This window comes from Bos mutus, chromosome X (assembly GCF_027580195.1).
Source record: "Bos mutus isolate GX-2022 chromosome X, NWIPB_WYAK_1.1, whole genome shotgun sequence".
Taxonomy (NCBI): domain Eukaryota; kingdom Metazoa; phylum Chordata; class Mammalia; order Artiodactyla; family Bovidae; genus Bos; species Bos mutus.
Genome location: NC_091646.1, coordinates 80109947 through 80124109, shown reverse-complemented (window position 1 = coordinate 80124109; position 14163 = coordinate 80109947). Strand labels below are relative to the sequence as shown.

Genomic DNA, 14163 nt, shown 5'->3' with positions numbered 1-14163 from the left:
GCAAAATGGTTGTCTGAGGAGGCCTTACAAATAGCTGAGAAAAGAAGTGAAAGGTAAAGGAGAAAAGGAAAGATATATCCATCTGAATGCAGAGTTCCAAAGAATAGCAAGGAGAGATAAGCAAGCCTTCCTAAGTGATCAATGCAAAGAAATAGAGGAAGACAATAGAATGGGAATGACTAGAGATCTCTTCAAGAAAATTAGAGCTACCAAGGGAAAACTTCATGCAAAGATGGACACAATAAAGGACAGAAACAGTATGGACCTAATAGAAGCAGAAGATATTAAGAAGAGGTGGTAGGAATACACAGAAGAACTATACAAAACAGAACTTAATGACTTGGATAACCATGCTGGTATGGTAACTCACCTAGAGCCAGACATCCTGGAGTACAAAGTCAAGTGGGCCTTAGGAAGCATCACTATGAACAAAGTTAGTGGAGGTGATGGAATTCCAGCTGAGTCATTTCAAATCCTAAAAGATGATGAAAGTGCTGCACTCAACATGCCAGCAAATTTGGAAAACTCAGCAGTGGCCACAGGACTGGAAAAGGTCAGTTTTCATTGCAATCCCAAAGAAAGGCAATGCCAAAGAATGTTCAAACTACTGTATAATTGCATTTATCTCATACGCCAGCAAATATTCAAAATTTTCCAAGCGAGTCTTTCACAATACGTGAACTGAGAAGTTCCAGATGTTCAAGTTGGATTTAGAAAAGGCAGAGAGAGGAACCAGAGATCAAATTGCCAACATCAGTTAGATCATAGAGAAAGCAAGAGAGTTCCAGAAGAACATCTACTTCTGCTTCATTGAGTATGCTAAAGCCTTTGACGATGTGGATCACAACAAACTGTTGAACATTCATTCTTAAAGAGATGGTAATACCAGACCACCTTACCTGCCTCCTGAGAAATCTGTATGCAGGTCAAGAAGCAACAGCTAGAACTGGATATGGATCAGTGGAATGATTCCAAATTGGGAAAGGTGTACATCAAGGCTGTATATTGTCACCCTGCTTTTAAACTTATATTCCAAATACATCATGCAAAATGCTAAGGTGGATGAAGCACAAGCTGAAATCAAGATTGCTGGGAGAAATATCAATAACCTCAGATATGCAGATGACACCACCCTTATGGCAGAAAGTGAAGAGGAACTAAAGAGCCCCTTGATGAAAGTGAAAGAGCAAAGTGAAAAAGCTGGCTTAAAACTTCAACATTCAATAAACTAAGATAATGGCATCTGGTTCCGTCACTTCATGGCAAATAGATGGGGAAACAATGGAAACAGTGATAGACTTTATTTTCTTGCGCTCCAAAATCATTGCAGATGGTGACTGCAGCCATGAAATTAAGACACTTGTTCCTTGGAAGAAAAGCTATGATAAACCTAGACAGCATATTAAAAAGCAGAGACATTACTTTGCTGACAAAGGTCTGTCTAGTCAAACCTATGGTTTTTCCAGTAGTCATGTATGGATGTGAGAATTGGACCATAAAGAAAGCTGAGCACTGAAGAATTAATGTTTTTGAACAATGCTTTGGAGAAGACTCTTCAGAGTCCCTTGGACAGCAAGGAGATCAAACCAGTCAATCCTAATGGAAATCAGTCCTGAATATTCACTGGCAGGATTGATGCTGAAGCTGAAGCTCCAATACTTTGGCTACCTGATGGGAAGAACTGACTCTTTGGAAAAGACCCTGAAGCTGTGAAAGATTGAAGGCAGGAGGAAAAGGGGACAACAGAGGATGAGATGGTTGGATGGCATCACTGACTCGATGGACATGAGTTTGAGCAAGCTCCAGGAGTTGGTGATAGACAGGAAAGCCTGGTGTGCTGCAGTCCATGGGGTCACAAAGAGTCGGACAATACTGAGCAACTGAACTAAATTGAACTTACCGATGCAGGTGTCTTATTACCATCCCTCCCCATTCTACCACCAAGGTGGGGTGGAGATGCAGCGAGGGTAGTCCTGATGGCATCCCAGATTGATGTCCAGTTCCTCACTATTAATGCCTTTGCATGATTTCTGCTCCTCCTCTGATGCCAGCCGGGGTGATAAGAAAAAAAATAGGTGGTGAAGGGCCAGCCAGCGAGGAAAAAGTGATTTTTGTTGAGCTATTAGGGCCAATCCTTCCAGTTCATTTTCACAGATTACACAGAAAGAATATCTAAGGAGTTGAGACAAAAGCCACTGGAGAACCTCCTCTGGTCCGCTAAGAGCCAGCCTTACCAAATGAAGCCCATCACACTTCCAATCTGACCAGATCCTGGAATTCCCAATCTGTGTCCTCAGAAATCTCACAGTTGCCACAGATGGAGTGCCTCCATCCATATAGACCAGATGCACAGCTGTAACAAGGATTCATTTTCAGGTTGTTGGCCCGAGGCAGGCAGCTAAGGGAACAACCTCTAGCCTGAGAAATGTTCCTGGAGTCAGAGCTCCACCCAGCTCCCAATTGTGCTCCTGTCTGCAGTGCATGAAAAGACAATCCAGGTGTAACTTTTGGCTTCTAGCAAGACTAGGTGCTTTGTGACTATCAATCCAAATTTGAGGTCTAAGTAATAGTACACAGTAACAGAATAGATGGCAAGTCCCTTGAAAGTCTAGATTTGACAGATTAGGTTAGTAGTTTCAATTCTCCAGGCAGTTACAAAATGGTCAAAAAGACCAGGAAAAGGTGACCAAGAAAGGAAAGTTTGGTCCACACACTTCACCCATTTCAGGCTACTCCCCTCACAGGGACGTTGGCTGCCTCTGGGTATCACCAGTTCAGTATAAATCCCTGACAGGCTCCCCTTTTGGGGCTGCCCTCAGTCATTATGAGGTGCCACGGAAACACAAACTGGGCTCTACTCTCGCTTCGCACTTGTTTTGTGCATTTCTGGCTTTCAGTCAATCACTTGCACAGGCACACTGTAGAGTTAACAAAGCAGAAAACGTGTTTACTAGGACAACAAAAGAACTAGAACTCCAAGTGTCCTTACCTTGTCTTGAAGATCCTGGACGAGCACCAAAGATGATAGCTTATTGGTAAACAGTGAACAGTGCCGCTGGATTCATGGTCTCCGAAGGAGATTTAACTCTGGGACCAAAGACAGTCTCAGTCACTCAGAGCTTTGTGTAGATTTTATTTAAAGTGAAAGTGACAGAAAAAGCTTCTGACATAGATATCAGAAGGGGGCAGAAGAGTACGCACCTCACTAATTTAAGTAGGGCCTTATATACATCTGAGAATAGACAAAAAATACCTTAAGGCTGTGAGAACTTTGCTGACCCTTTCCTGTAACATACATCCTGGGATGACATCAGCACTAGATTAGTCAGAAGGAACAGGTTAATCCAGAGCCCAAGGCTGTGGAAGTTTTTACCCAGACTTTCCCCATAAAATACATCCAAAGCTCAAAAAGAGGCATGTCCTTGAACAAGAAATACTGCTGCCTACAAGGCCTATTTGTCTATAGCAAAAGAATGTGAAAAAGAATGCTTACCTCCTCCATAAAGGGGCCTTAGGCTTGGACTCCTTATCAACCTGCCAAAGTTAACTCTCAGTACTGTATTAAGTCACTTTAGTAGTGTCTGACTCTGCAACCCCATGGACTGTAGCCCACCAGGATTCTCTGTCCATAGGATTCACTAGGGAAGAACACTGGAGTGGGTTGCCATGCCCTCCTCCAGGGGATCTTCCCAACCCAAGGACTGAACCCGCGTCTCTTATGTCTCCTACGTTGGCAGACATGTTCTTTACCACTAGCATCACCTGAGAAACCTAGTCCTATGCTTGGTACCTAATAGGTCCTCAGTTAACAGTAACTTTTAAAGGCCAAATGTAAAGATTTCCCACTATTAAATTCTTTTTTCTAGTTGAAACACTCACTTTATTGTTGACTGAATTTTATCATGCTTGAAGTGGAGTTGCTCAGTCATGTCTGACTCTTTGTGATCCCATGGACTGTAGCCTACCAGGCTTCTCTGTCCATGGAATTTTCCAGGCAAGAGTACTGGAGTGGGTTGCCATTTCCTTCTCCAGGGGATCTTCCCGACCCAGGGATTGAACCCAGGTCTCCTGTATTGCAGGCAGATGCTTTACTGTCTGAGCCACCAGGGAAGCCCTTATCATGCTTAAGGTGCTGAAATACTGAGGCACTAGTCAGGAACCTTGTTAGCATGTGTCAGACCCTACTGACTAATTCACAACAAAGATTTTATGTTATCTTTTGCCACTTTGTCCAAGACAGTAATGATAGCTTTAGGCATGTGAGTACAGCAGAAGATCCAGCTCCTCAGTCTGTTGTATTCATATATAAAAAAAAAGTTTGGAAAGCTAATAAAGGCATTTCCTTAAGCCTTAAAACAACTGAAACCAAATCCATGCCAAGGTTCCTGCTTGACACATGTTCCTCGAAAGATATCTCAACATATACAAAGTCAAAAAAGGCATAGTTAAGGGACAGAGTATCACCTACATTATATGTCAACTTTTCAACATGAGAGAGAAAAGGCAAAGTTTCTTCATTTAGAAACTGGGTCTCCTCTTCACATATTCTGCCAAAATAGGATTGTGGGACTGGTTTTTAGGAGAGGTATTTTGAATGTCCAGTTTCTGCGGTTAATCCCTCATTTGCTCATCCTATGACAGCAAGAAACTTTCTGATTTTAAAGTCTTTTCAACTGACTAGAACTTTCTTATTGGATTCTGCCTGTTTTCCTTATAAGCACCACAAAAACAAAAGGAAAGCCTAGGAATATGAAACTAGTGAAAAAGGAAAGGCACATGTATCACTATATGAATAAGTACTCTTCTATCCATGGTGGATGTAACAATCTATTTCTTAAATTGCACTGTGCCTTCCCAATGATGTCAAACCCTAAAAGTATTGCAGAGATAGTAGGTTTTTTTGGGAAAAGGATGAGCTCTGTATTAGTCTGCAGTGACTCAGTTTAGATATGAAAACAGGTTCTGAAAAGTGACCTCTTTGGCCCATCTGGTTAGACTAGTTGATGTCTATGTAAACATTTATTCATCTTTATTAGCAAGGTTTAAAAGATGAACAGATTATCAAGGCTCCCACTATCAAATTCTGAGACCCAACACCTAGAGAACAAAGGTTAGGAAAAGACATCTATAGCCATAATGAACCAACTATAAAACAAAGTTTTACAAACGAGTTTTCATTTAAGGGAAAGTGGTTACAAACTTCAGTAACCTCTAATGCTTGCCTTTAGGCTCAGCTGTTTCCTTCTACAACCTGTACACACAGGGCACAGAGCAGTCATGGAGGTCAAGCCTAGCTAGCAACACTTAGCAGAAGCAGTAAAGTAAGAATCTACTCTAGAGTTCTGGCTTCAGATTCTGCTTTAAGCATCAGTCTATTGCTCAAAGATGACTCAGAACTCTTTTTTAATTTTTTTATTTTTTATTTTAACTCTTTAAAATTTTATTTTTATTTTTGGCTGTGCTGGGTCTTCACTGCTGTGCAAGCTTTTCTCTAGTTGCGGTGAGCAGGGGATACTCTTTAGTTGAGGTGTGCAGGCTTCTCATTTCGGTGGTCTCTGTTGTTGTTGTGGAGTACTGGCTCTAGGGTACATGAGCTTCAGTAGTTGCAGCTCCCAGGCTCTAGAGCACAGGCTCAATAGTTGTGGCGCATGAACTTAGTTGCTCTGTAGCATGTGGGATTTTCCCGATCAGGGATGGAATCTGTGTCCTGCATTGATACGTAGATTCTTTACCACTGAACCACCAGGGAAGTCAGGATTCTTTTTTTTTTTTAAGAGCCCCATTTAAAAGCACATTTAAATGAACAGCATTCAGTGATGAACATTCATATTCAATCTTCCTGCACTTTGTCACTAACACATCCTCTGCCTCAAAAATCTACAATCTGTTTTGCACCATGTAACATTTTCAAACGTGTTTTAGCTGTCCTTAATTTAGTCATCAAACATTTCTAAGTGCATGCACGGTGGTAGATGCCAAGACAAAGTTGTTCAAGTTTAGTCTAGTGGCAGAGATGCAGTGAAGTGCTACAGGGACTGGCTATGGTGAGTCTGTACAGGGACCCCAGTAAGGGATCAGGAAAAGAACCCAAAAGACATGAGCTGAATCTGGAGGGAAAAGTTGACACTGCACCAGAGACAAGGAGAGAGAGGGATTCTAGGAAATGATATAAGCAAATGAGAAGAAATGGATATTAACAGTGTAATGTGTAGGATGCGCTTTAGTGTAGCTAGAGTAAGTTGGGGTGGCAGGAAATAAGGCTGCCAGATCATGAAGGCACCATGGAAGCGGCATGTAGCATGTCAGGACAGATTCCTCTGGAAGCTGATAAGCATGATGGATTAAAGCAGTGGTTCTTAACTTCTTAAGACTTCTTTAAGCAATAGAAGAAGGTACACACCCTTTCACTGGAAAAAGGTACATACACATAGACATAAAATTTGCTCACAGTTGCCTGGTTAGGAATAAGGCAGAGGAGCAACTACACCAATTCAGGTGAGACATAAGGAGGCCTGAACTAAACCACAGCAAGTGGGGAGATAAAAGAGACAGATGTGAGAAAAAGAAAGATGGTTGAGTGTTACCAACAGATCTTGTCATAAACTGGACTTGAGAAATGAGGGAAAGGCATGCATCAAGGATAACTCCCAGGTTGGTTTGTGGCATAGACAATTGAGTAGAAGGTAGTGTCACTCATGGAGAGAAGCAGGCTTTGGAAGAGAAGATAGGTTTAGTTTGGGAAATGTGAAGTCAAAGGTGCCTTTAGAACATCCAAATAAAGAAGTTCAGCAGGAAGCTAAATATGACCCAGAGGGATGGTACAGTGAGGGAGGTGGGAGGGGGGTTCAGGATGGGGAACACGTATACACCTGTGGCAGATTCATGTTGATGTATGGCAAAACCAATACAATATTGTAAAGTAATTAACCTCCAATTAAAATAAATAAATTTATATTAAAAAATATGCCTTTCCTTTTAATGATTCTTGTACTGGCTCCCTTGCCCTAATGTTCAACTACAAACAGGCTTCTAAGTCTCTGTGTAACACTTTTAAATTGAGACAAGTATATCCTCCATTTACAGAAAAAAGTCCAGAAATGGGAAAAGAAATTAAACTTCACACACCCAAAATTATTTCACATTTTTTAACTGAAAGAATAGACTTTTATTAAGCACTGTAAGTTTCTTTCCATCAGCATTAACAGAACACCAGACCAATTTCCATCACAGAACAACTCCTGAGACATTTTCATTCCTTTCTGAAACACTTTCCTTAACTCCTGCAGTTTCCCCTAAGAAGCATCCATTCAAACTTACATTAATAAACTATGGAGCTTTTGTGGTGAGTTGGGCCAAAAAGGCAGGGAATTTGGAAGAGAAATACATATTATCCATCCACTAAACACACTGTCAAGAGCACAGGAGAAGAGAGATTAACACAGGAAAAAACAATGAAAGATTTTACTTTTGTCAATAACATCATTTATCAGGGAGCACTAAAAATCAATGAATCCTTGTAGTTAAAGTTTCTTTACCTAGTATGTTATTCTAGAAATAGAATAGAATAAAATAAAAGGTGGCTGAGGAAGTATCTTCTGGGAAGTAACTAAAATGAATTCATCAGCTTTGGCGGGGTTATGAACAATTAATAAAAACTGAAATATGTAATTTGTTTCATTTACATGAAAATCCACTAGTCATCAGTTACTACCAACACGGACAAAGAGAGCATCTATAAAAAAGTACAAGGGCAATGTCAAAAGCTGCAGTGGGCACCCTAGCACAGGGGGTATTTTATTTTGCTTTTACCTTGGAAAAAATGTTTTGTAAAAAAAATATGAAGTTCTTTTCTTAGAACAGCAAAATAACCTCTGACAATCCTGAAGATAATTAGCAGTAATAGGGGAATAGGTACACTGAGCTCTACCTGCACCAGCAGACTATAGCAATAAGCTAAGGGAAAAGAAAATGGAAAGTCAAATAAAAGAAGGTGCCAAAGTCACAAAAGGGAGAAAAATATAGGGTGACACACAATGGAATAGTGAGAACTTACCCCCTGAAACCCCAAGCATATTTGGGAAATATGCATTAGGAACTGAACAAGTAAAATGATTAAACCTTAGTAGAATTAACTAACTACTTAAACTGTGGTCTACTTGTACTGTCATTTCAATGTGGGGTGGGGAGTCTTAAAGGCTGAAAGGGTAGCACTGACATGCTTACAGAAGCCTTCTAAGGTTCCAGTGGACTGGATCTCTATAGCCAAGCAGTTACTTCCACATTCTTTCTACCCTACATAAACGTTCTTTCCCCAAGCCCCTTCTTAACCACACTAATGCCTTACATGACTGTTTTTCTCAGTGATTAAAACAAGTTAATGTGACTTGGCCAATGATGCCAGGAAATCAAGATGCAGACAAAAATCAAATGTCACTAGCCAAAGCAAGTGCCATTTCTTGGGTTTTAAAATCTACCCAAAGTCCTACTGGCTTAGAATGAAAATGGTACAAGTGAGCAGAAGTTTTATCAGGCCTGGTCCAGACTAGACTGGCCACTGAATAAGGGTGGGAGTTATAGGCTGACCCCAAGATACACCAGCAGAAATCAAGAACTGCAAGTCCTTGAGGATCTGTGGCTGTATATATCCGGGGTGCTTTTGCTTATGGCCTTACAAAGTAAAGGGGTCATTCCTGGGGGTTCCTAAATGATGTATGACTTTGTTCAAGAAAGGCCACATTATAGTCAGAAATTGAACCTTAAATGAAGGATGACAGTCTCTTCAAGTGGTACTCACAACAAAGAGCAGACTCAGATCCCTAATTTGAAAGAAATTAGAAAAAGTTGATCTTGAAACTAGAAAAACTTAATCTTCCAGTGATAAACCTTAGTCTTTCTGACTTCTAAATTATATGTCTTGGCAGATAAAATATAGGACTATGGCCCTTTATAGTTCTTTCTTGTAACCTTACAAACCCAAAATTCTGAATCTAAATAAAAATCAAAGTTGGAAGTGAGTCACTTGTTTCATCCTGGGCCAGGCTAGGAGAAAGTGGAGGTGTGTGGAAGGGAGAAAAGCAAGCCTTTTGGCAAACTGGAATCATCCCTGTCAAATAGCTGTTTTACTTCTCACAGTGAATGCCTACAAAATAATATATCTTCTTAATGCTGTGAGAGTTAACAATACTGTCATTTGATCGTATCAAATAGATTCAAGATTCACAGAAACAGCAGCTGAAGAAAATACCTTTCCATATAACTCCAAGTAGTTCCTAATAGAAAATGGAGCTAGCTAGCTAGTTAACACAGCTCGGTGATTCTGGTTACCTTTAGAGCTCCAAAGGATTCCTCCCTCTGTGGTTCCAGAAAGAAATTTCCAAGTCATGTAAGTTCGCTATTAAATCCTTCTCTTGCTGGAAACAGAAGTCCTAACCGTCAAGATGTTGTGAAAGGCTGGGCAGGCTAGGAGAAGAGCGGGGAAAACTAGGGGAGCCAATTCCATAGAGGAAGCTTTTGTACACTTTATCACTGGTTACATTTGCCTGGGTATGCATTCTTGTCATCCTGCTCTGGCTTATGTAAGAAGTGTCTGGGTAGGGGAAGAGGCATTCTAGACCTCCCCACCTCTGCAAACTGTGGGTTCTCTTAAACTGGGCCAGACTAGGATAAAACAGTCTGAGACATCTTTAATCTTTCATGATGATACACTTACTGTAAGTGGGCAGTAAGCAAACACCTTTCTGGTTGTCTGGAAAAATGTCACCAAGGACCTGCTCTGGGTTAAGGTGCATGAGGTTTTTCAAAAAGAGAGAGGACCCTGCTAGAAGTCTAGTCAGTTGTGTTCCTGTAGAAATGGTACTTCTTGGGCAAGAATATTCCAAAGCCCAAAAGGAGGTGTATGAGGCTAAAAGCCTCAATTCCTGAATGAAGACACATGCTAATCTGTTGCAAGTCATGTTCCCATCCCTTATACTTAGGCTGCTGAGGAGGGAAACTGGAAGTGCAAGGTTGTCTCAAGAGTATTTCTGGCAAAGAGTAACAGACTCTTTGTCCTGGGCAGATTCTGATCTTACCTGGGGGCCGGGAACCTTTCATAGAACATCCCTGTTGGCCCAGGCCAGAGTCCTCTGAAGTCTTCCTTGCAAAGCAAATGAAAAGATCCAGTAGTCAAAATGTCAATGAATAAATGAAACAATCTAGGCATGTAAAATCAAATTGTCGATTTCCTCACACTTCCCTACCCACTGTCCTTCAGGGATGCATGGCAATCAATTCTAGCCTAAGGCCAGTTTGATGCTAGAGTTTCAGATAAGATTTCCCCAAACTGGCTGCAAGCCCTGGTAATTACCTTCCACCCCCCTTCTCTCTCCCAACCAGGCTGCTCCTTCATAAGAAAATGCCCAACTCTTCCCAATCCTACTCCAATCTCCTGTTTTTACCATAGGGGATGTGAGGACTCTGATCAAGATTAAGCTTGTAACAATCCAACTGTTTGTTGTTCTGAACAGGCAATCTCTGGAAAGTACTTTTTGTCTGCTTAGAGAAGCCCATCTTCTTGTAATTGTGATGGGCTACGACTTAGTAAGGATTTCTAAAATGTGGTCTTCTGAAACCCACCACTCCATAGCAGTGGAAGCATTTCTGGGAAATTCAGTAAATCTTCTGGGACATCATCATGTATGTATGTGTGTGCATATATATATATATATATATATATACACATACACACAACATATATATATTTATATATACATACATACACATATATTTATATATATATATATAAAATATATATAGATAAATAGATCTGTCTCTTTATATAAAGGGTATGTGTATGCATATAGATATACACATTCATATATACATCCACCCAAACATCCGAACACAGACAGATAGACACACACACACACGCACGCACGCACACAGTCTTTTGAGTTCCCTTTAGAACATCATTTAATTACATTGATTCCCACCCTTGCAGGGAGTGGGTGAACTGCACCACATCTTCTATTTTACAAATAATGCTTTAGTTCAGAGGCAGGAAAAATCTGCCCAGTACTTTTTCGACTCACTTGAATCCCCCAGTACAAAGGCCATTGGTAGTTATTTTAAGTGTATAAAATTAAAAAAAGAATAAAAAAAATAACCAATACTACCTCACTTCCCTGAAAACATCTACCTATCTGATTGTCAGGCCAGAGCTAGAGGCGGTAGTACAAATCCCTGGCATAGGTGAATGGGGAAAAGAGTTAGAAGGATGTGGATACTGATTATATATGAAGGCCCTACCAGTTCATAAAGAAAAAACCAAGTTAGGAAGCCATAAGTAGCTGTATCCACCATCCCATGGGTTTTGTAAATGAACATCATAATAAAGACTCAGAAAACCAAAGCTAGACTTTTCTGTAGGTCCTTACGTGATGATACCCAATAGTCTGTGCCTTAATAGCCTCCCAGGGGAGGTAAAGACAATATTGGCACTATATATTCAATTTGAGAATAGGAACTAGTCTTGTTGTCATTCATATTTGATCAGAGCTTCTCTAGAAACAGACTGCTGAGTCTGGAAGCCCAGAAAAAGACAGGGAAGGGGAAAAGATGGATACCAAAGAACACCCTCATCAAAATCCTGAACAAAACTAGGATAAGCATTTCATGTCCTCCTCTAACTTAGGCCTACAATCAGAGAAGTATAGGTTTTCCCCTCTTCCTGATCTGCTGAAGCCATCTTCTTGCTTGTTACTCCTCTTTCTGTTGTGTCACAGTTCCTAGCTTTTGCTCTTGTAAGTGGTTCTTCTCGCCATTCTTCCCAGGGAAGTACCGGTTACCGTTATTACACACACTGTTGTCTCTGGATAAGGCAGACTGTGATGGAGATGGAAGATGATCATTCTTCTCTTCCTTGATCAATGTGCCACTGTTTCCATCTACCTGTGAGCTAGACCGACCTTGTTGAGGCTCCAGGGATTTAGAAACTCCATCTGAAGAGCTCTGTCAAAAACAGAGATAGTCAGTAGGAATGGTAATCCCAAAACTAGCTGATCCTTCCCAAGCATGTTTATAAGCTAGCCTGTGGAAACTGCTTCAGCTCTTAAAAAACACCAGAAAGCCCAAAGCTTGTTAGCACCTAGTACACTCTGACACTGTCTGGAGAACTTAGGGTGACAACAAAAGGATCTAACTCGAATCTAATGGCAATGACAACAACACAATAATGGCCCAGCTACTATTTACCAAGTTTTACAATGTATTTTTTCAAATGCCAAAAGGCACCTTAAATGGTAGATATTATGACATCCCATTTACAGATGAGGAAGCTGAGGCTCAAAAAGATTAAAGTAACTTGCTTAAGGAGATACAAGTAGAAAGTAGTGGGGCCAGGATTCCACTCCAGGTCAGTCAGTCTCTAAAGTTTATTCTCTTAACTTCCATGCAGCCATCCAATACTGACAGCTGGGTTTGTAAATGAAAGGAAAAGAAAACAAACAATAAGATCTATGTGTAATATTTCACAGAATCTTTCATAACTAAAAACAATCACTTGGTTTTAATTTCAGCAATGGTAACTGCTCCTGAAATGCTAATGCCATGAACTGCATGACCTTGAAGTACAGTACTGGCTCCCAATGAGTATTATTAGGAATAATAGGAGTTTCTGATTATTAAGTGGTTGGACATGCCAGGTATTCTGATGTTGGTTTCACAGATAAGAAAGACAAATGAGGCTCAAAAAAGTAAAATGACTTGCTCAAGGCCATTGGCATACCCAGATTTGCATCCAAGTCTGTTTTATTCCAAAGACATGTTCTTTCCACTGACACCATACATAATGGAAATCTAATGCCCATTGAATATGTGGTCATTATAGATAATAACTACCAATATTTATTGAGCACTTCCCATGTACCAGGTTCTATGTTAAATACTTCACTATATTACCTCATTTAACACTCAGAATAATTCTGAAGTAGATACCAATTCTTTCATTTTTATAGATGAGGGAACTAGGGCACAGAGAGGGTAAGTAACTTGCCCAAAGTTACAAAACTGGTAAGTGGCACTACCAGATTCAATGCTAGATCATTTGTCTCCAATACCTATACAACATAGAGGTTACTGTGAAGTTCTTCTCAAGAACCTGGAAATAAGACGAAACTAGTAATGGAAGGAATTAGCCATGTGAGTCAACAAAGAAATAAAAACATAATAAATATGGGACTGAAGAATTTGAGAATACACAAAACTCCACTGACCTAGAAATAATCTCATGAAGATAGGACTGTAATGGAATATTTAATAAACTGGAACAATTATCTCAGATGGGAAGATGCCTTAGCTACAAACAAAGTCAATGTAAGGATTTCCTTGGCCAGGGTACCTCTAAAGTAGGTAATAGTACCCCCAGAAATCTTAGCTAAGAGGAATTTAAGATCATCTATCATTCCTTTTTTCCCCCTAGTTTCCCCATCTAGAAGAGAATAATAGTATATGACAGAGGATGAGATGGTTGGATGGTATCACTGACTCGATGGACATGAGTTTGAGCAAGCTCCAGGAGTTGGTAATGCACAAGGAAGTCTGGCATGCTGCAGTCCATGGGGTTGCAGAGTCTGACACGACTGAGTGACTGAACTGAATAGTATATATTAACTAGATATCAAATAAACCAGAGAGAATATCCATAAACTAGGTATCCATAAATAAGAGAGAATAATATCTATATCACAGGTTCATATAAGGATTCAATGACACACACCATGTAAAGCATGGTGGCGTCTGGCATGCTGTAAGAACTCAATAATTGGTAGCTAATATTATTGTTCTGATTCCACACCCTCAAGCAAACTTCTGATACCATGGCCTCCTTGGCAGCTTGCTCTTAGAGAAAGAAAGCTCTGATTAGACATGGTTAAGAGCATGCATATAAGAGTCAGGCAGGCCTAGGTATGAATCTTGTCTAACAATTACAGTTGTTATACTGTATCAGAATTAGCACAGTACAGGGCTTTGGAATCAGTCAGCTCAAGCTAGAATGCCAACTCTAATACTAACTTGATGGTCAAGATGCTTCATTCTTCTGAGCCTCAGTTTTCTCCTGTTTAAAATGGGAATAATAAATACATGTATTTATAAGAGTGACTAGGAAAAAGTATACAATATATTGTG

At 40.3% G+C, this 14163-nt stretch overlaps 1 protein-coding gene across 1 annotated transcript in view; it reads right to left on the bottom strand.

Moving 5' to 3' along the window:
- Nucleotides 1-5369: 5369 nt before the first annotated feature.
- Nucleotides 5370-14163, bottom strand: part of FAM120C (family with sequence similarity 120 member C) — a 124731-nt gene continuing 115937 nt past the window's right edge. Inside the window, exon 16 of the mRNA XM_070366291.1 lies at nucleotides 5370-11988. Coding sequence (XP_070222392.1) covers nucleotides 11737-11988 — 252 coding nt within the window. The 3' untranslated portion in view covers nucleotides 5370-11736. The remainder of the gene's footprint in view (nucleotides 11989-14163) is intronic.